This window comes from Astatotilapia calliptera, chromosome 14, assembly GCF_964374335.1.
Source record: "Astatotilapia calliptera chromosome 14, fAstCal68.1, whole genome shotgun sequence".
NCBI lineage: Eukaryota > Metazoa > Chordata > Actinopteri > Cichliformes > Cichlidae > Astatotilapia > Astatotilapia calliptera.
This window is the reverse complement of record NC_137435.1, coordinates 3440183-3460562: the sequence shown is the minus strand read 5'-3', so window position 1 is coordinate 3460562 and position 20380 is coordinate 3440183. Positions and strand designations below refer to the sequence as shown.

The window sequence follows — 20380 nt, the reverse complement described above, 5'->3', positions numbered from 1 at the left end:
TCATTCACTCCATTTCCCCCCTCTCTCTCTATTAAAGCATGCTTAACATGTTTCCAGCCCTCTCTCCCCTCAAGATGTTCTGACATCTCTGGTGGTACGATGAGTGGTTACCCTCCAACCTGTGTGCATACGCGAGTCTGTTTGTGTGTGTGCTTGATCTCTCACCTCTCTCACCTCTTCTCCCTCCAGCGCTGTGAAGCTGAATGTAAGTAAATCTGAAAAACACACAACCAACAAAAAGTAACAACAAGATGGGATCAGAGTTCAGATATCAACCCATCGAGAAAGACACACGGGGAAGCAACTGTCAGGTCACGTCTAAAAGAAACCTAATCCACCTACAGGCACCTCTGAAGCTCACAATTTTCCATATTATCCAGTTTAAGCCTGTTTAGCTGATCAGCAGAAAAAAAACAAATAAGAGATATTGGGGTTTTATTGTTTTTTGGGGTTTTGCAGCAGAGTGCGAAGCAGTGGGAATGGCCTGCTCTTTGTTCGCGAGTGATGGGAGAAGGGAGCGGGAGAGAGACGGATTGGTGCGGCGGCCGCAGCACCAATCCGTCTCTCTTCACCGGTCCATTGTGGTGAAGAGAGAGCTGAGCGTAAAAGTGAAGCTCTCAATTTACCGGTCGATCTACATCCCTACCCTCACCTTTGGTCATGACCCGTGGGTCGTGAATGAAAGAACGAGATCACGGATACAAGCGGCGGAAATGAGCTTCATCCAAAGGGTGGCTGGCCTCTCCCTTAGAGATAGGGTGAGAAGTTCGGCCATCCGGGAGGGGCTCACAGTAGAACCGCTGCTCCTCCACATCGAAAGGAGCCAGCTGAGGTGGTTCGGGCAAGTCCCACCGGGAGGAGGCACCCGGGCAGACCCCAGACACACTGGATAGATTATATCTCTCACCTTGGGGGAGGGGCCGAGGAGAGGGAGGTCTGGGCTTCTCTGCTTAGGCTGCTGCCAATGCGACCCGGCCCCGGATAAGTGGAAGAAGCTGGAAGGATGGAGCTAATCTTAATTAGCTGCAACACCTTCGATCGGTCAATGAGTGGGGCAGTTTGTATTGTACAGCCTGATTCCTACCTCAGTATAACCACCAGCAGGGTGGATGAGGAGGTAGGTGTGGTTGCATCATAAACCCACAGACTGTGAGACTTGCTCCTTATAAGCCCACTGCAGTCTGTCCCACAGTTGTGAAATTAACTTGAGGGTTGCTTGTTTTTTGATTATTATGAATTAAATTTAACACAAAAAGTTTTCTTAAACTTCTTGGATTTATAACATTCAAATGAGGTGTTTACTGACCAAAAATATTTGGTGATTAAATGACCCATCCATCCTACTTGCATTTTGACATCCTGACAAAACATTCATGGGAGAGTGGAAAGTAGATCGACTCTCAATTGAAAGCATCATCATCGCTTCCACAAATTCATCAATCCCTGCATCCATAACTCACAACCAACAGAAAAATGATGACTGTGATCACACTAGTTTCCCAGATCGAATAATCAATAAAGTCATTCTTGCTCACACAAGTTTGCCCCCCCCCCCCCCCCACCACCTCTCCCACATCACCAAGCTCTTATTTTCTCTCCATCTCTCTTTATCCCTCCATCTTCTCTTGTCAATAACTGTCTCGGGGCTCAGTGACTCATCTCCACTTCTCTCTCTGTTTGGTTGGTCGTTTTGCTTTATTTCTCTTTTTTGCCTCCTCATCTGTCTCACGGACTAAATATACTAAGACCATAATCCTCCCTTCTGTCTCTCTCTCTCTCTCTCTCTCTTTGGACTGCTCTCTCCTTCACGATATATAAGCCCACTGTTGACAGCGTCGCTTTCTACTTCCATGCCACATTTACGCAGGTCTTTTCAGATGGAGATTAACAAATAATGTTTGTTTTATTTTTTTGTCAAAGGGTTTATGCAGCCATTGGCAATGTTATGCTGCAAATTATATTTCAAAGGCCTCCCTGTAAAAATAGATATCAGGAAACAGCAGAGCCTCAGTTGGGACTTCACTGCTTTCTCTTAATGGGCTCTCACACAATTTATTCAGTTTAAGCAGCTCTGTATATAAGGAATGGAACAAAAAGGGAAATAACTTATCTTTTAACAGTTATGGTAAATACATAATTGTCATTATTATTATTATTATTATTATTATTATTCTATGGTTTTAAGGAAGCTAATATATCTATCATTTTAAAGAACATCACATTTAAAGAATGACCGCTTTCTAAACTACCTCATTTCATGTGCGGCTTTGCTGTAGAATGACAGATTACATGCTGCTGACATTCCTGAAGCTTCAAATAGTACCTTGGTGTATAGCACAGGTATAGCACAGGTATAGCACATCTAGCTGATCTGTGACTGATGCCACTGACGTGTTTCTTCACTTGATGTTTCATACTTTATACTTTAAGGGTCTTTGTCTTGAAGTATTGCACACATCGAGGTAAATGTTGTTGTAATTTGGTAATATATAAATCTACCTGAATTGAATTGTATTGATAATTATTTTAAATACCAACGTCTGATGTCCATACATGTCATTAGTATCGTGCTCTGGTGATAAATTCACATAAATTTCATACTCACAAACCATTTCCAAATAGAACCCGACCACGCCAGCAATACTCTTCATAACTTCTTTGTCACTTACATTTGCCACCTCCCTGTCATTCACAGCTTCCTAATGTCCTGCAATGTACATATTATGTCAAGACAAAAGCAAGCTCGAATATAATAGAGCCATTGCCATATGAAACAGAAGATGTCTGGAACCACCAGGACTTCACCAAGAGTTGGCATGCCATCACCAAGCATAACAGGCCACTAGAGTATTTAAAAGTAGAATGGGAGGCAGAGCCTTCAGTTTTTTGAGTCGGAGGGAAGAATCATTTTGCAAAATACAGAGTGAAGAAAACAGAGTGTGATACTTAATCTCTGTACAGCACAGTAGCTAACTGGTTAGCAAAATGGTCCTGGGTTTAAAGTAGGGCCCTTGCATGTGGAGCAGGCAGGGTTTACTCAAAGTTAATTCTCCTCTCACTGGGTCCTTGAAGAAGGCATGGGTTTACATCTCGCCTAGGTCAATAAAGGATATCAACACCTATCTGAGTTTAGCACACAGCAGAAAAGAAAACACTGGCCCAGCTTTGGGGAAAGTCTCTGCTCATCCTCGGCTGGCCCCAGGCTTATATCTCACAGAGCGTCAGCGGAGAGACCTGAACATGGCAGCTCTGTCTGCTAAGGCAGCTGTTTACCTTGTAGTCTTGGTGCTTATAGCAATTACAGAATCATGAATGAAAAACACAATAAGGTGTGCAGAATTGGAGTAATTTCTATTGTGTGAATGTGTGTGTGAATGGGTGAATGACTGAATGTAGTGTAAAGCGCTTTGGGGTCCTTAGGGAAGTAAAGCGCTATACGAATGCAGGCCATTTACCACTTCTATTGTATACTAGTCTAAGGAGCTTTATTTATGCTGTAAACTGGTATTTGCTTACTGCTTTTGGTGGATGGAGGTGCTTATCCAGTTCCTGTGAACTCCCCATGATGAGCACTTACTTATAAATGACACAGAATCACGACCGTCTTTGTGGATTCACTCTGAAATCTTTGTCTTCCCCTGCAGCAGCCCTCAGCAGCAGGAGCTGTTTGAGCTGGGAAGCTCCCAGTGTGAGTGTGTGCGAGTGCGAGTGTGAATGCATGAATGTGAATGACAGCATCCTTCTGTTTTCCCTAGATACATGAGGGTAAAAATAAAAGCAGACGATCGAAATCACTGTGTGGCGTGACCACTAGGTGTCACTAAGACTCTTTGCAGGGTCTGCTGGCCTCAGTGAAGGCTCCATTGCGGCTGAAGTTTAGTCACTGTGCCATCGTGCTGCTTAAGTGCCAGGCTCGGATAATAAAAGCACACTGAATGATGCCCTGGTGCCTCGTGGCTTTACAGAACACCCTGTGATGATATCTGCCGGTGTCTGCCTGCCTCTCTGCACTCTCTCTCTCTATTTGAGGTAATCATGAGATGGTATGGTGGGATTGCATTGGAGAGCCAGCAGCCTGAATTACTGTGTGCATTTCTGTTCAGCGTGGGCAGTTCTATAGCTTGGTGTATGTCCACTTTTGTGTAGTGCAAGCTTCATTTCTCTGAAAGGTCAACTTTGCTGAAAGGACATTTTTGTCTTAGCACTTATCTACTCCCCTTGTCACTACTTGTTGGCTACATGCAGCGATGCTCCAATGATGGCACTGCATGTAGCCATCCTGGTGCTTGTATAATAGGGTTCTCTATCCCTGCTATACGCTAATCTACAAAGTTTTACATAGCATCTTACCTCAAAGTACACCTGAGCAGCCACAACATTAAAACCCACCAGAGAAGTCCGTAGTATTTATGATCTCAGTATGATATCCCACGTAATCTTCAGTTCTGGGATTCAGGTGGATTTATTTTGACAGATATCACTTACCCAAACCTTGACTAAGCACTAGCCTCCTCAAAGCAACCAGCGCCCAACATTACACTACAAATCCTGCTCAGGAAAAGCTCGTAGAAAACAAGGCATCCTCCCAGCCTCCAAACTCCCTAGATATCAGTCTGATAGATCCTCTATCATAGACTAGTATGCACAGAAAAGCCCTGAACAGCCCTTAAGAACCCAGAAGACCCAAACAATACATCGCTAATGCCTCACACACCACAGTATAAACACAGAAAACCACAACCATCTTGAAAAGGCATTTTTATTGTGTAATGATCTCTGTGCAGATACGTTAATAAAAGCCTGAAACGGTGCAAACCCACGGCTCGCTGTAAAAAGTAACCTGGCTGCCTGCAGGTCCACCTTTGCATGTGTCTTGTATCAGGATCTCCTTCACCACTTTAAGTTTTGCTCTGTATAACAGAAACAGACTTTTCTTTTCTGGATGAGAAAGAAGTAGGAAGGTTTGATTAAGCTTTCTATACTTGAGCTAGGGGAAAAAATGGTGGTCCGATTTTATCTGTCAGAAATATATTTCAGTGATCGTTTGCAACCTAATTATTAGTTAGCATACTAATATGAGCAGGCACAGTGAGAGCAGGTTAACTATTATTCTAAAGATTGTTTAGGAGGCAGACAGATGTTAGTCCCAAAATTTAAGCCAATCCATCCAGATGATGTTTGTACGAGCGAAAGGGAATCACCTGCAACATCTGGAAACACTATGCTGGGGAGTGATGCAAAATCTGAACTAAACCTTTTCATGTAAAGATTCGCTGTGTGTTTGTAAAGCTTTGTTTGGCCATGTGCATGTTTAACAGGTAAGATACTGATGGCCCTTCAGGGAGCAGTGACTCAGGCTGACCAGCAGTTCATTTGGTTTGGAGAGGAAGCAGGTGTGTTGAGATTACCTCTGTGTGGTTTCTGTTGTGTGAATGTATGTGGTGCATATTGGACCTACAACAAATGGCCAAAGGGTCAGTGGTGAACGCTGAGATTGCTTCCATTAGGAAAAAAACGAGTGTTTCATTGTGTGTACGGACAAGTGTGTGTGCAGAATGTGAGTTTTTAGATGAGAGGTATATTATTACAGGGAGGATATGATGAATGAAGAGAGAAAAGATAACAGGGAGAACAGGAAGGGAGGACAGAGCAAAAGGAGAGGATATTCAGAGGAAGAGGGGGAAGAGATGACAAAGCGTTCCCAAATAAAGGTCACGATTGCCAGATAAAAGAGGGAGGAAAGAACAACTCATAAGTGTAAAAATAGAGGTTAGAAGAAGTGAGAGAGAAACGAGGGGAGGCAGAAAAATAAGCACAAGGATTCCTGGACAATGATCATATAAAATCTCAGCCAAAAGCATCTGTTGGTCTTTGATCAGAGGTGCACAGGTGTAAAGGGTGATGGGGTTTTCACAAAGGATGCAGCGAGTTCTGAGCTCGCCACCATGTTCACCGATTTTAAAATCTTCAGCGGGCGCAGAGCTGAAATATTCAGAAAAAGTCCAACTCTTCTCATAATTATCATACCTAAGAAGCTTTGCATTGATCTGCAGCTGCTGGAAAGAACACACAACAAATCTAAAGTGTGTTTACACACAGCGACCTGACATGTCTACCTGGATGCAAAACTGTGCTGTCATTACAAATGCAAACTTGTATCCTATGACTGAGTCTATCCACACTTACCATCAGCTTTTCTTCCTTTGTGCTTCCCTGCAGGCTGCATGCCTCATTTCTATTGGCTGTGACAGAGTTCCTGAGCTGTGTGCCGTGTGCTTACGCTCCACAGTGACAAACCATGTTTGAACCACATAATGCATGGGAACAAATGAGTTTCAGAGGGCAGGAGCACCATTGTTACATCCTGTGTGAAAGCCCCTTCAGCCTTGCAGTGTTGCATTATGGGTCTGTAGCACTAACGCTGCCAATCTAGAGTTTCTTTAAGTCTGATTATAGTATGTCTGTTGGAGTGAGTCAGCTGTAAATGAATTTCAGAAGGCAAATTTAAACCATTAAAGCTTCTGACTGGTCAGGTTTAAACACAGAGGAAGATGAGGAGTTGGCTTATAATTTGGGATATTACACTGCGTTTCCTTTTATCCATATATGCTCATTCTGTATGGTTTCATCCTGATGTAATACTGAATCTGCTAAATTTAACCACTACTGAAGTGTAGCCATGTAAGCAGCGTAAAGGAAAGAGAACTACTGATGAGGAAACTAGTATCAATGACCTGAAATTTAGACTACCTGAAATTTAAAACACTGCACGTTCCACAGTTACAACAGAACTGCTGCTCTTTCTACTGAACAAGAAGACTTCTAACAAGCCAAAAAAAAGGGAGAAAGTTTGCAGCCAAATCTTAAAAGCAGAAGTGTGTGTCTCCTGAGCACAAATAGAGAGAGGGACATAACGGCTGAAGGCTCTGTCACCCATTCTACTTTCCCACACTCACTCAGGAAATCACAAGGAAGCCTAGACTTGGCAAGACGGTGAGGTGACCCATGTCTGAAGCATTACAATACAGCCAGTGCTTTGAAAATACTGCAGAACCCCAACCTCCAAGAATGGACTTGGGACCAGAAACACGGTCGATGTGTAATCACTTAACAAGCAGACCATTGCAACCAACACTAAAGGAAATCATGTATGAACCTCTTTAATGGTCTACAGGAAGTAAAACCAACCCACATGAAATCACTGCATGCTACGTTACATTTAATATTAAAGGCAATGGCAGCAAAGAAACCCAAGATTGGAAACGAGACAACACATTAAAGAGCTAATCTCATTTTTTCCCCCTGTAATTTTCATTATGAAATATTATCAGAGAGAGACAGAAATATAAAGGTCTCAGACCACAGTGGGCACGTGAACCACAGGCACCGATGCCTTCTTCTGCCTTTTTGGTTTAACAGCGAATGAAGATGCCCACACCTGAGTGTTAGTGTCACGCTCCATCCCTTGAACTACACACGACCAATCTTTCAATTCATACAGAGATGAAAAGAAAAGAAATAGCTAATAAATTGTGTGAAGAGGAGAGAATCCCTGAGCGCTTTGAAGGATACGTCGAGATAGGGCATACATCTCAATTTGGGAGTGAAATTGGTAGCAGAAATATCACAAGATAAAGAGAAAAGCTATAGTGAAGGATAGCGCGCAAACAGAACGACCTTGATCTCAGAAATGAAAGGAGCAGAAAAGAGATAGGAAGCATCAAAACAAAACAACTCATTAAAATCAGACAAATAACGATGGAGCAGAGAGAGGAGGGACACGGAGGAGGAGACAAAACTGTTTGCATTGGGAGGGCCAGGCAACAGGAACTGAAAGAGACCATGTGTTAGTCCGAGGTGCAGAGACAGCGAGTAATAAAGCTTCAAATAGTTTCTTTTCACTGTCAAATAAAAGACAAAAATAGCTTCAGTCAGAATGCTTCTCAAAAAGAAGAAATCAGCTGAGGTTACAGGATCACCTCTGTGCAAAATAATGAAGGATGTTAGTAGTGAGTGAGAATGTATTTAAAGGTACCTTTTGTTTAAAGTCTTCCTAAATGAACTAATAAAAGAAATAACTGCTAAGAACTTGTGTTAAAAAATACACACATTTTTCTGTGTTAGCTTAATACACATTTCTAAGTCTGCTGAATACATAGGCAGCATGATGGTGCAGAGTTTAGCACTGCTGCCTCACACAAAGAAGCCTTTGTGGAGGATTTGTTGTCCCTGTGCTTGGTGGCTTTCTCCCCCTGACTGCTTCAGTTCCCTCCCACAGTCCAGAGGCATGAATGTTTAGTGAACTGCTTGCTGAGCCGGCTGTAGGTGAAGCTCTAGGTGGTCAGATCAGAAGTGCTAAAGGTTACTGTTGCATTAACGTACATAATTGCCACCAGAGGTACACAGCTGGCCTCTATGAGTTTCAGGGTACAAATACCCGCCCACTGTCGACAGTCAACCTTGGAAATTATTGACTTAGTTACAAGTGGCTGTACCTGTACAGGTAAAATAAGGTACACTGTGATTGTATGGGTCACACAGATGTTCTGAGAAGTGAAGCTGAAGTGATTGCATGAGTCATGTCACAACCTGTCGCTCATCTAAGAACACGCAGAAGGTCATTAAAAATAATGACATAAAAACGTAAAAATACTTCAGGCACCAGCAGCTGCGCTCTCCTCCGCTACCTCAGCTACCTCCTCTCCTGTAGTATGAGATCACATTCTCCTTCCTAAGGAGTCATTACTAATTAACTCTGAATTGAAGAGATTAGCTCATTCTGGAGAAAAATAATCCCCAATTATTTACTCGGGGCTTAAAGTACGTAAACATTTTGCGTATTAAAAACTCAAATTATTTAATGTCATTTTGATGAATTCATCAACCCTGGACTTTAGCTTGTATGTGTCTGAGCAAAATTTCTGCTCATCTTCAGTTTTTTGCACATTCAAAACTAAAAACAGTTCAGCTATGGCTCTGACAAGATTTTGCAAATGTTTCTCCCAAAGACAGAAAAGAATCACAAAAAAGAATTTAAAAAGAAATAAAAGACATTTTAAATGGACTAATCTAGTGATGTGCATCACCCGGTCACGTCTTTTTACTTTATTAAGCCTTATGAATGAGCCAGTGTAGCAATGCATCAGTGAGATGCTCACGCTCTAATAAGTAGACTGATAGCAGTAGGTGCATGTTATCAGTTCACAGTGTTATTGTTATAACACTCAAGAAAATATAAAAAAAAGTGACAACACTGATATCATATGAAATCAGTTGAAGTGCTGAAACTTTGTGCAGGTCTGCAGCACCATCATCCGACTGCAGCACCCCACTGAGCCGGCGCTCTTGTGCGTATTTCATCCATATGAGTGACTGCTCATTAAAGTGCATTTTTTATAGGAAGAGCTCGGTGTTCAGTCATGCAAGCTAAATGAACCTTGTCCGCAAGGTTTATTAAAGCAACTTACAGCCTGTCCTCTCCATCACTTTCTCTCCCAGCGCCCGCCTGCCGTACATTTCAATTTCAAACAAACTTCAAATGAAACTCTCTCTTCCCTCATCTCCCTGGCAGCACCATATTTAACTGAATTCTTTTCTTACAGGACAGCAAAAACCATGCGTTGAGCTCCTTGCTATAAGCGTGCATGCACCTGTCCCACCAGCTGTCCTGCTGTCAGATATAGAGTTTGCACCAGAGAAATACTTTGCAGCAGAGCGGCTAACAAAGGCAGGTGAACTGGACCAGTTGTGACCACAGGTGACCACACAGCCAAAGATGTAAAAAGGTACAGTGGTTAGCACTGTGACCTCACTGAAAGAAGGTCCTGGGTTTGAATCACCAGCTGGCAGAGTCTGTGTGTTCCTGCTGCGCTTCCTGTTTGTTCAGTATTGGGTTGTTGGGTGATTGGTTAGTCTAGACTGGCTGTAGGGTGTGACTGTGAATGGTTGTCTGCACTCTGACCTGTCTGGGGTGCACCTCACCTCTTACCCTATATGGAAGCTATGATTGGCTCCACCCGCCTATGACCTTAAATTGGCTAATCAAGAAGGAAAAGAGCTGGAAGGGAAAAAACATGCTGAAATAGATGCTGAAAGGCCGAGTGCCAGTGAAGTTAATGTTAGCACTGATGATTCTCAGGATCCTCAGATAACACTAGCATGATTAAGGTTAAGCAACAGTCTAAAGATGAGTTTCAGTCTAACTGGTTCAGACTGTTTGTGACATCAGATGGTGAAATGAGCTGAGTCTCTGACAGAGGACAGAGGAAGAACAGAGGAGACCGAAGCCTAATAAGTTACAATTTAATTACAGTTAAAAGGAAAACAATCTGAGGTAAGTGCGATGTAAGACTGCTTATTAAACTCACAAATACAATTCCCCACAAAGTACAGAAACTGCCTAAATGGGAGTTATTATTGGCTGGAGTAACAACAAGTGATTTGGTTCTATTTGCCTGATTCAGTTAAACAGAACCAAGTCATGCTAACTTATTATCTGAATATGAGCAGTGTGTAAGAAACCAAATCTATGTTTAGACTGAATGTCAGATGCTAAATGAGCAGAAATGAACTTTCACAGGTTGACTTGTCTAATGCTCTTTTGTATGTGACTAATTCAAATACTCACCAATGACAGGAGCTGCTCCTCGGCTTAAAGTGGAGCTTGGCTCCAGGCACCAGCAACAAATTAAAAAAGAGGGGGAGGGAGGTGGAGTATTGGTTTGGGCTTAGAGATTGGTGGGCTGTGGGTTGGACTGTTTCTTGTGTGTTATTGGGAAATGTCATCGTCATGGGCGGGATTTAAGTCCACTACAGTCGTCCCTCGAAGAGAAGCTCCTCCCATCCCATCTGTCGACGATGACGGTTGGGAGTTTCTATTAATGCCTCCACCTGGAAAAAAGATGGAGTCAAATTATTGAATGACTAAATGCGGCGTCACCTCGCTTTTCTCAGCATCTTACCTTGCCCTGCAGAGGAGGACGATGGAGGCAGAGCAAGGATGTTGGCTCCACCTCCTCCTCCGTTGGTCTGGGAACAGACGTTGGCGTGGCGTGCGACGGCTTTCTGCTTGTAGTGGTTACTGTGCAGCTTGTACTTCATCAGGAGAATGAAGATGAAGACGAGGACAGAGGCCACGATGATCCCCCCAATGATGATGATCATGGTACCACCCAGGAACTAGAGGAAGAGTACAACAATCATGAGCACTCTTAAAATATCTAAGTGCAAGAGGGTGATCCATGATTTCTGAGTAGTTTTACTGAGATGAACCACATTAAAGGTGAAATCACAAAAGAAGCAAAAAGAAATAAAGAACAAAAAGCTGAGGTGTCACAAAGCAGGAGAAGCAACAAGCTAAGCAACTTCCTCCAGTTAAAATGACACATTTATCGGTTCTTTTCTGATGTACTGCAATCAAAGCAAAACTCTGTTAACATTAACATGAAGAAAAATAAGGTGAAGGACGATATGAAAAAACAAAAAATTTATTAGAAAAAGAAAACAGCAAAATAAAAAAATAACTCAATTAAATGTAATAAATTAAACAAAAATCAAATACAGTTCAGTAATTAAAGAGATCTGTATGTCTTTTATTGTATTTTTCTGTCCTCTGCAATGATCTCATCATCTATTCATTTATTCGGTATTAAGATTTATTACCTAACATTCAAACCAAACCAAGGACATAACAAAAACATTTTTCAAAGGCGTATGTTGGATTTTTCTGAGAACTATCAATAGTCCCCGTCCTTTTAAAGCCAACTAAAAAGGACAGAATGGGAAGAAACTGAACTGATTACTCTTGTTTTCTTTTTAAAGAAATATGTTTATTAAGATTCTCTGATATATAACGGGGAAAAAAGAACAGACAAAGCAACAACAAGGGCAAGAACACACAAACAAGGCAAAAGATTACACTGCAACAACAAAAATATTACTTCAACACCAACAATAAACACAAGTAGAACGCTTGGGTGGCAGACTAAGTTTTTTGCGACCAATCAGAGAGAACTTTATGCTTTGATAAATGATCTAAAACAGGTTGCCACACATCAAAGAACTCACTAAGTTGGTCCTCTAATGTATCTCTCTGCGACAAAGCAGTCAGTTCTGCTAACCACATTTTGATCTGAGGCACAGTGTCAGATTTCCAGAGGGTCATAATCATTTTCTTAGCAACGACCATTATGAATAAAACTGTAGTTTGTGCAGCAAGACTGAGGCGCAGGAGGGAAGAGGAAGATCCAAACAATGCAGTTATTGGGTCCGGCTCTAATATGCAATTGTACATATCGGAGAAACATTTAAACATTTAAAGATATCCATTCACACACTGCGAGCCAGTAATTGTAGAGTTTGGGACATGTCCAAAATAAATGAGTAAGAGAGCCTTCTCCAAGTTTACAACGATCACATGTAGGACTAACAGAAGGAAAAATCCTCGACTCTTATTTTCACTAATTCTAGAGGGTGACGAAAAAATGACATCTTCCTCGGAAACATCGGTGGCCATTTTTATTTTTATTTTTTTTAATTAAAAGTAAGCTTGCTGCTGATTTTGAACCATGTCACAGGTCTTTTGTTGTCTTTTTACATCGTCAAATTCCTAATTTATCAGCTGGAAACAGCGATCCTTTATGAAGAAAAAGATCTGATATCATCTACAACATGTTCCTTTAGTTGCCCATGATTGTGACACATCTACAAGCTACACTGTAACCCATCCTGACCCCTGTTGCTCCTTTCACATGGTCTGATGTATCCAGTTCCATGTTCTGTTGTTATTGGTGTCTTCATTTCTCTGTATTGGCAATCTGCTGCTTTCCAAAAACAGATCCATAAAACAAATACTAATGTTCTCCAATACAGAATTCCTTGAGATGACAAGTTTTGGATCACATGTTGCAGGCAAACTTGAAATGAGCTCCAGATAAAAACAACAAACTACAGTGGTCCTCACTGAATTTCTCAATCATTTACAACATGCATGTTCGTCATTTATCACTGACTAGTGAGACAGTGCTCTGAAGCAGACAGCTCATCAACTATATATGATTCAGCAGAAGTCTGATCAGTTATCAACTGGAGTAACAGTGGATCAGACACCTGCTACACCTCAGCACACTAACCTGGTCTCGTATAGAGTGGCAGCGTCCGTATTCTGACTCCGTTGTGAAGGACACACAGCCCACCAGCTTAGTGCCTGTCAGCGTGGTGATGCCATCATCGTACACAGCCAAAACGCACAGCTCGTAATCCCGCGATGATGCCAGATCACTCAGCTGGAAGTACTTGTGGTTAGCTGGGATCATCCTGAAAGACAGAAAGACAATTTGATTGGTTTTGCCCTGCCTTTGGTGTAAAGAGAGAAAAGATCACAATATTTCTTGTAGCAATTTTAGACTTTTCCTTTGAAATGTTTACCCGTTGTGAGTTACCTTCAAAAGTCAAGGGCCTGGTGTCAGTTAATAGCTCGAAAGATGAAGCAAGAAACTCAGGATTATCACGCTAATTTGAATATACACAGAAAAGACAGCACAGTAAACACCGCTGAGGTCAGTTTAAACACCAAAGGCATCAAAACATTCCTTTCACTTTTCACTATGACGGATAACCAGGCTGAAACTATGAACTGAGCTCTGATGCAAATCCGTTCATTACCACAAAATATTCAAGGTTTTTCTTCCACATGCAGAAGTTTCCCAATAAAACTTATTGTATATTACAAAAATATGTTCACTGTAAATGAGTGGAAAACGACTCAACCTTCCTCACACTGGCAGCCTCACCACCCTCATGTTACATTTGCGCTCCGGTGTAAGTTGAGCCTGAACTTTGGTAAGCATAAAGTCATGAACTTTTATTATCTTTAGTGCAGCTCTCCTGAAAGAAAAGCCTGCACAGTCCAGAGCGTTTTAAAAACCCTCAGGGTAAAAACCAAAAAGAAAAGAGATTGGAACATTTTCCTGTCAAAACTTTGTTAATATCTTTTTTGCCAATGTAATCGATGCCAAACTGATTATTTATTATAATAAACTTAATTAATGTAGGACCTTCAAAAACAGAGTGTACAAAGTAGTTTAACAGAAAAGCAAAGAGAGGAATGCACACAAAGTAAAATAACAGCCACAAAGCCACGAGAGGTGAGAAGCAGAACTTTAAAATGAACTCTAAAAACATCCACGGAGCCAATGATCAGAGTTGATGTGACGCGAAATCAAATAAGGAGCTGAGCTGCTGCCTTATGAACTAATTTGAGGTAAAAATGAACCTCAGTAGTCATGCCTTGAGAAAATGAATGCATGAATGACCTTTTCCAGGTTTGATTCTATGAGTTTAATTCTAGAGATGAATCTTATTTAGATGATACAAGGCTGGATAACCTTTTTGAAATGCATTTTAAAGCCGGCGATTGGTTCAGCATCTCCAATGAATGCTGTATTTGGCTGTAATGGTGGAGAGAGCTGAGAGTTAAGGTAGAGCTGGTTCTTTATTGCAGTTCTACTCTGAAGAATCCAGAAATCCAGATGATCTGGGCCACACGAGAAACTTTTGCTTCCTCAGAAAGGCGTCTACACTCGGCATCAGCGAGTAGACATCATTCAGAGGTGTGAGTCTTTCACATCAAAAAATACAGCTGAGGTGGTTCAGATATCTGGACATTTTGCCTCCTGGATACTTTATTGGTGAGTTGTTTCAGGCATGTTAAACCTGAAAGAAATTTTGGGGCAGACTCGGGACAGACTGGATGTCTTTTGGTTTAGACGTATCTCAGTATCTGAGTGTGACGAGCTGAGTGGGAAGTCTGGGCATCTCTGCTTAGACTGAAGTCCTTGTGACTCAGAGCCAGAGTCAGAAGATAGATGGACAGATTGATGTTTCAAAGGAAAGAGCTAGACCACAGATAATCATTTATCTATGATAAAAAAACAAAAAACATCTCATCTGTAGACACAAACCTATAAATTAAGCACTAAACTGCTACTGTGGATTACTAAAGGCCGTCAGGCAGTAGCAGTCCATTCTTAGTACAACAACACCCTGAACTAACAATATATGAGCACACTGTTTATTAATTTTGTGACATTTTAAGTGCTGATGCTACCCTGCTATATGTGGTGGACTGTTGTAATTTATTATTATCTTGTTGTTCCAAAAAAAAGAAAGCGATCACATTCCCCCTATATCAGCTTCTCTTTGGTGGCTCTTTGTTAAATCCAGAATTTAATTTAAAATCCTTCTCCTTGCACACAAAGTCTTGAATAATAAGGCCCCATTATATCTTAAAGACCTCATAGTACCATATTATCCCAATCGAGCACTTCACTCTGAGATTGCAGGCTTACTTGTGTTTCTGGAGTTTCTGAAAGTAGGATGTGAGGCAGAGATTTCAGCTATCTGAGCCCCCTCCCTCTCCAGCTCTGAGTTTGGATTCAGGACACACACACGCCCTCTTTAGTTTTCAAAGGAGATTTAACATGACCATTTCCTGATAAAGCTTATAGTTAGCACTGGATCAGGTGACCCTAAAGTAGGTCAGCAATGCTGCTGTAGGCTCAGGCTGCTGGAGGATCCTATGATGCACTGAGCGTTTCATCTCCTCTCACCTCTTTTCACTCATATATCACTGATGTATGTCATTAAATTTCGTCTTCTCTCTCCCATAGTCTGTCCTTCCTCCCCATGCTCTCCTTTGCTCTGTTCCTCATGAACACACTGGTTGTTCCATATACTCTTAACGATACCCCCTGGTCAGGTGTGTCAGCTCTATATGTTTCCTGCTTTTGGAAAGCTCAACACTGAAATAAGCACAGCGATGACATTGCAGATCTTTGCTGTCTAATCAACATTTGTTGGTTCTCAGAAACACATCATTGATACGGATCGCAGCTTTTCTGGGTGTAATGATTTCTGTTCCCGATTTGCTGAAGAGAATGAGAAGTAGAAGTCTAACACAATGTTCATGGTTTCCAATAATACGAAAAGCAAAAACTGAGGTAGAAAATTGAAGTAGAGTGAATATACACACAGAAGAAAGACAGACAGCGCACAAGAGGAGAGGGATGTTGCTTTTTCAATTGTCAACCTGAAAATCAAAGGGTATAAAGGAGAACGAGATTAAAGACAAAGGAGAGGTGAGGAAGACGGTAGGGAAGAGAGGAAAGAAGACGATAGGAAACAAACAGAGAGGAAGACACTGAACAGAAGTCATGAGAGAGGAGACAACAGAGAGAAGGAGAAAGGGCTGAGGGAGTGAAATTAAAGAAATGTAACAATGGAGGATGCAGAGACCCAACACAAAGAAAAAAATATAGAAAAAAAATATTTTCATGTAGAAATATGAACAGAAGAAGGTCTAGAAATGATAATAAACAACTTTACAGTCTTCAGTCAAATTTAAGGGTTAATTGTTCATTTATAACTTACTTAAAATTAGACAAGAAACAGCTGAAAAGCACACAGGAGTATCAAAAGACTATCAAAAGAAGATCAATAATTTCCAGGATTAGTGATGTCTCTCCAACAAAATCTTTTCTAAAGAAAAGACACTTTTTTAGTAATACTGGACGACTGTTTTGTGAGTGAAGCAGCTGCTGAACTACAAACAGCAGAGCTAGCTGTGGAAATACTAATCCCAGCTGAAATGACTCAAACACTAAAGTTTTTTGGACACAGGTTTGGTTCAAATATTCAGAGATTAGACTTTTACAAGGAGGTAACTCTGAAAATGGCAGCCAATGCAAAACTGCCTAAAACAACATTCTTTTTAATGACCAGCAGGGGGCGATAGCATTGGTTAAAAAAGTGAAAGTGAAACAATACAGAAAAATAACCAGGAAAACGAGGGTGTCATTGCAGTCAAATAAGGAGATGCAGCAGTGTATGTTTTATATCTTAACATTACTAGCCTATGATTGTGGACCATGAATCATAGGCTTTTTTCTCAAGGTACAAAAAATAGGGCGGAGACTATTTAAATCAAGTGTGCAAACTCGTTTCACTCGTCTAATTGTACTAATGTTTGCAACACACAGTTTACTGCTCATTGAGTTTAAATTTAACAATAAAAACAGTGCATTGATTTGGTGGCAACTCCTGACAATGACTTTGGATCCTGCCCTGAAAACGATCAGAACATGATGGACATCAGGTTCAGGAATTCTTAATTGTGTTGTTTGCTTCTATTCCAATCAGCGCTTTAAGGTTAACAAACCTGCTTTTTTTTTCTTAATAAAGTTTTTTAACAGTCACTCAACGTTTCATTTCAGCACCATGGACAGCGCACAGAGTTTTCACAGTGACCTCAGCTAACGCAAATGTTTTTAGTGGTGAACTTACACAGATTCAACTGCATGCACCTTGACCACACACACACACACACACACACACACACACACACACACACACACACACACACACACACACACACACACACACACACACACACACACACACACACACACACACACACACACACGTGACTCCATGAAATCTGTGGTGGTACTGTTATCACCAGTAGCTGCAGAGTATAGAAGTAAACTTTTGTCAGTCAATAATTTCCGCTTTGTTTTATCCCTCAAAGGAATTAAATTCCTCTTAATACAGGAATGCTAAAGAATACAATCTTAAAATACTGTTGCAGGGTTTAGAGTCGTGCATCGGAGCCTGTCAATTACTGAAGCCTGTTTCCATTATAATAACTCTGTCTGCCAGACTGCCACCTTGGACCTACATTTAACATACACGCATACGACTGTGACTTAGAGAAAACTAAAAGATGAATATCATCTTTTAGTCTATGACCCTCCTATAAATTGCGGGGCTCTTGGCAAATCAGACATGTTATATTAAAATGAACTGTTTGCACCTGTGTTTAGAAAACAGCACAACTTTTGTAAATCTAAACACACCTATCTGTGCTATTTGGAGATTGTGCTCACACACTAGTTTGTAGTGTTACATGACTGTTTTTTCCATAGCATCCAAACCAGTGAGAAAAACCAGTCTGTTGTGATTCCCAGGGTCAAATAATGCTATGCCTCTCACCGACACGCTCAGTGTGTCCTTTTGCATTAGCGCTGTGACACACCAGAGGCTATGGTCTGTCATTCCCATCTTGTCACATATGAACACTTAGGACCTCTTGGCAACACTTTCAATGCACAGGAAAAGCTGTTGTGTGAGTACTTTAAGACAAATCACAGTCAGTTCCTGACTGTAACCAAATAGTTTGGGCTTCTAAATCTAACCAAACAACAAGTTAAAAGGAAACAAAAAAGTGAAACAAAGCATTTCCCTTTTTTGAATTATGAATTTATTTGCTCGTCACAGGAGAACCATTATCTTTCAGCGCACACTGCATCCGTGGGAGACCTTGTGAGTATCTCTGCAACACCAGCAGCATCTGTCAGAATTGCAGAATCAGACGCGCTGAGATGAGAACAACTTTTAAAAACACTTTTAACAGCAGTGACAGCTGCAGCTTCGATGTCCACAGCGTAACATGAAGAGAAAAAATACTTTCCAAAAACCAACTACGGACAAGAAATTGCAGCAGTGTTTTCATAGAGTGATACAAAAGTCTGTAAAGAAGAAGCAGTAAAGAATTTCAAAATGTTTGCCACCCTAAGGTGATGGCCTGTTCTGATATCAATATGAGTACATTTAGTGATGAAGGAAAAAAATAAAGTATTCCTGCTGCAGAGAGACTGTGAGATATTATTGGTGGAACGGAGACTGAATAGAGAAACATACGAGCTGTAAATAGGCCACCCTCTGAAACACTCAGATTACTGCAAACAGTAGACAAAAAGATTTGCACACACACACACACACACACACACACACACACACACACACACACACACACACACACACACACACACACACACACACACACACACACACACACACACACACACAAGAATGCAGACAGACTTAAGGACAAGGATACAGAAAGAGGTGTGTTATAATTATAGATGGTGAAATGAACCAAAAACACTCGGTGCAGTGTCACAGCTTTTAAGGCTTTCATTATTCTTTGTTCCATAAAACCTGACCCTCTCTTGATAAGCATCAGTAAATAATCCAGCAGCATTCACCCATTTTCATCAAACAACCTCAGATAAAACCACTTTGTAGAATTAATGGTGACAATTCCCAGTTGCAGAGAAGACTGTGGCCCCTGTCCTTTCTTTGCATCACCTCATCAATTAGGGACAGGTTTGAGGCCCTATTTACCGCAGAGGAGACGTCATCATTGGTGCTTTGGCTAATCCACTATGGCCTGAAGTTATCACTGGAATATTGTGTTACCTAAAGGATGCATTTATCAAATCTGTTTATTTAGACATTATTCTTATGTGTGATTAGAAATAAGATAAATGATTAATCCCTGACTCAATGCTATCAACTACAGCTGATTAATCCCTGTAAGATTAGTATTTTAAGATTAGTATGTCTATGACTGCACATAATGATGATTATATGCAGTAACCAACTGTACAAAAACAACAAATGTTATTAAATTCCACCACTTTGTCCAAAATCAACCAGCTTCCTGTCCTCTATAGGGATCATGAGCTGTAGAATTCCTCACTATAAAAACAATATCCAGCTTTATCGTTTTAGAGAGCAGAGCTAAAGTGAAAGTAAAACTTTCAAAGGGTTCATGCAGCTTTGACGTTTTGGACTTGCACAGCCAGCTGTAGCAGTAATAATTATGATTATGGCCAAGAAAACAGAATGAAAGAGCCAAAGCTTGTGTTTTCATTTGTGCCAGTAGCTGTGCTCAGTCCTCTGTCGCCCCCGCAAGTGCGTGTGCTCGCCTGTAAATGCCTTTGCCTGTGTGTTCCTGCGGGTCTGCCTGTGTGGCGTATATATTATTCAGGTGTCAGGTGGCGCAGGGCAGTTCCTATTTATCAACACTGGAGCAGAGGTGACGAGACAAGGAGTGGAATTATAAAGTCTGTCCCGACCCTGTGGGCATTGTGAGTATACTTTTGTGTCCGAATGTGCCTGCGTGTGTGTTTCAGAGAAAAGATACAAAGGAAATGATACAGTATGTGGCCATTTGTGTGTGTGTTCAAGAGAGGCAGCTGGTCTATTATAGACGTCTGGTCTATAAGTGCTGCGGCGTTCTGGGTCAGACTCGTGGTTAAATGAGCGCCTGAGGTGCTCTCTCAGAAAGGATAAATGTGCAGCTACTATTAGCGCCTGTGGCCGGGTTTTTGTGAGGTGAAGTCAAGGTTTGACCCGGAGCTTCAATAGAGCCAGAATGAAATTTAGACAGCAATGGTGTCAAGGTTGGCAGTTCCATTCTCAGTGTGGCTCAGAGGAATGAGGAGGCCAAGCCTGCAGCTGAAAAAAATTGAACAAA

General features: G+C 41.3%; 1 protein-coding gene across 6 annotated transcripts in view; it reads right to left on the bottom strand.

Moving 5' to 3' along the window:
* LOC113037032 (leucine-rich repeat and fibronectin type III domain-containing protein 1-like protein) overlaps positions 1 to 20380 on the bottom strand; it is a 421423-nt gene that overhangs the window by 6323 nt on the left and 394720 nt on the right. For 5 of the 6 annotated variants that reach the window (XM_026193741.2, XM_080289322.1, XM_026193739.2 and 2 more), the window contains 4 exons: positions 13131 to 13314; positions 10962 to 11178; positions 10628 to 10890; positions 166 to 215 (listed from right to left, as the gene is read on the bottom strand). In XM_026193741.2, coding sequence (XP_026049526.1) covers positions 10769 to 10890; positions 10962 to 11178; positions 13131 to 13314 — 523 coding nt within the window. In that variant the 3' untranslated portion in view covers positions 166 to 215; positions 10628 to 10768. The remainder of the gene's footprint in view (positions 1 to 165; positions 216 to 10627; positions 10891 to 10961; positions 11179 to 13130; positions 13315 to 20380) is intronic. The other variant, XM_080289323.1, reaches the window with a different exon arrangement.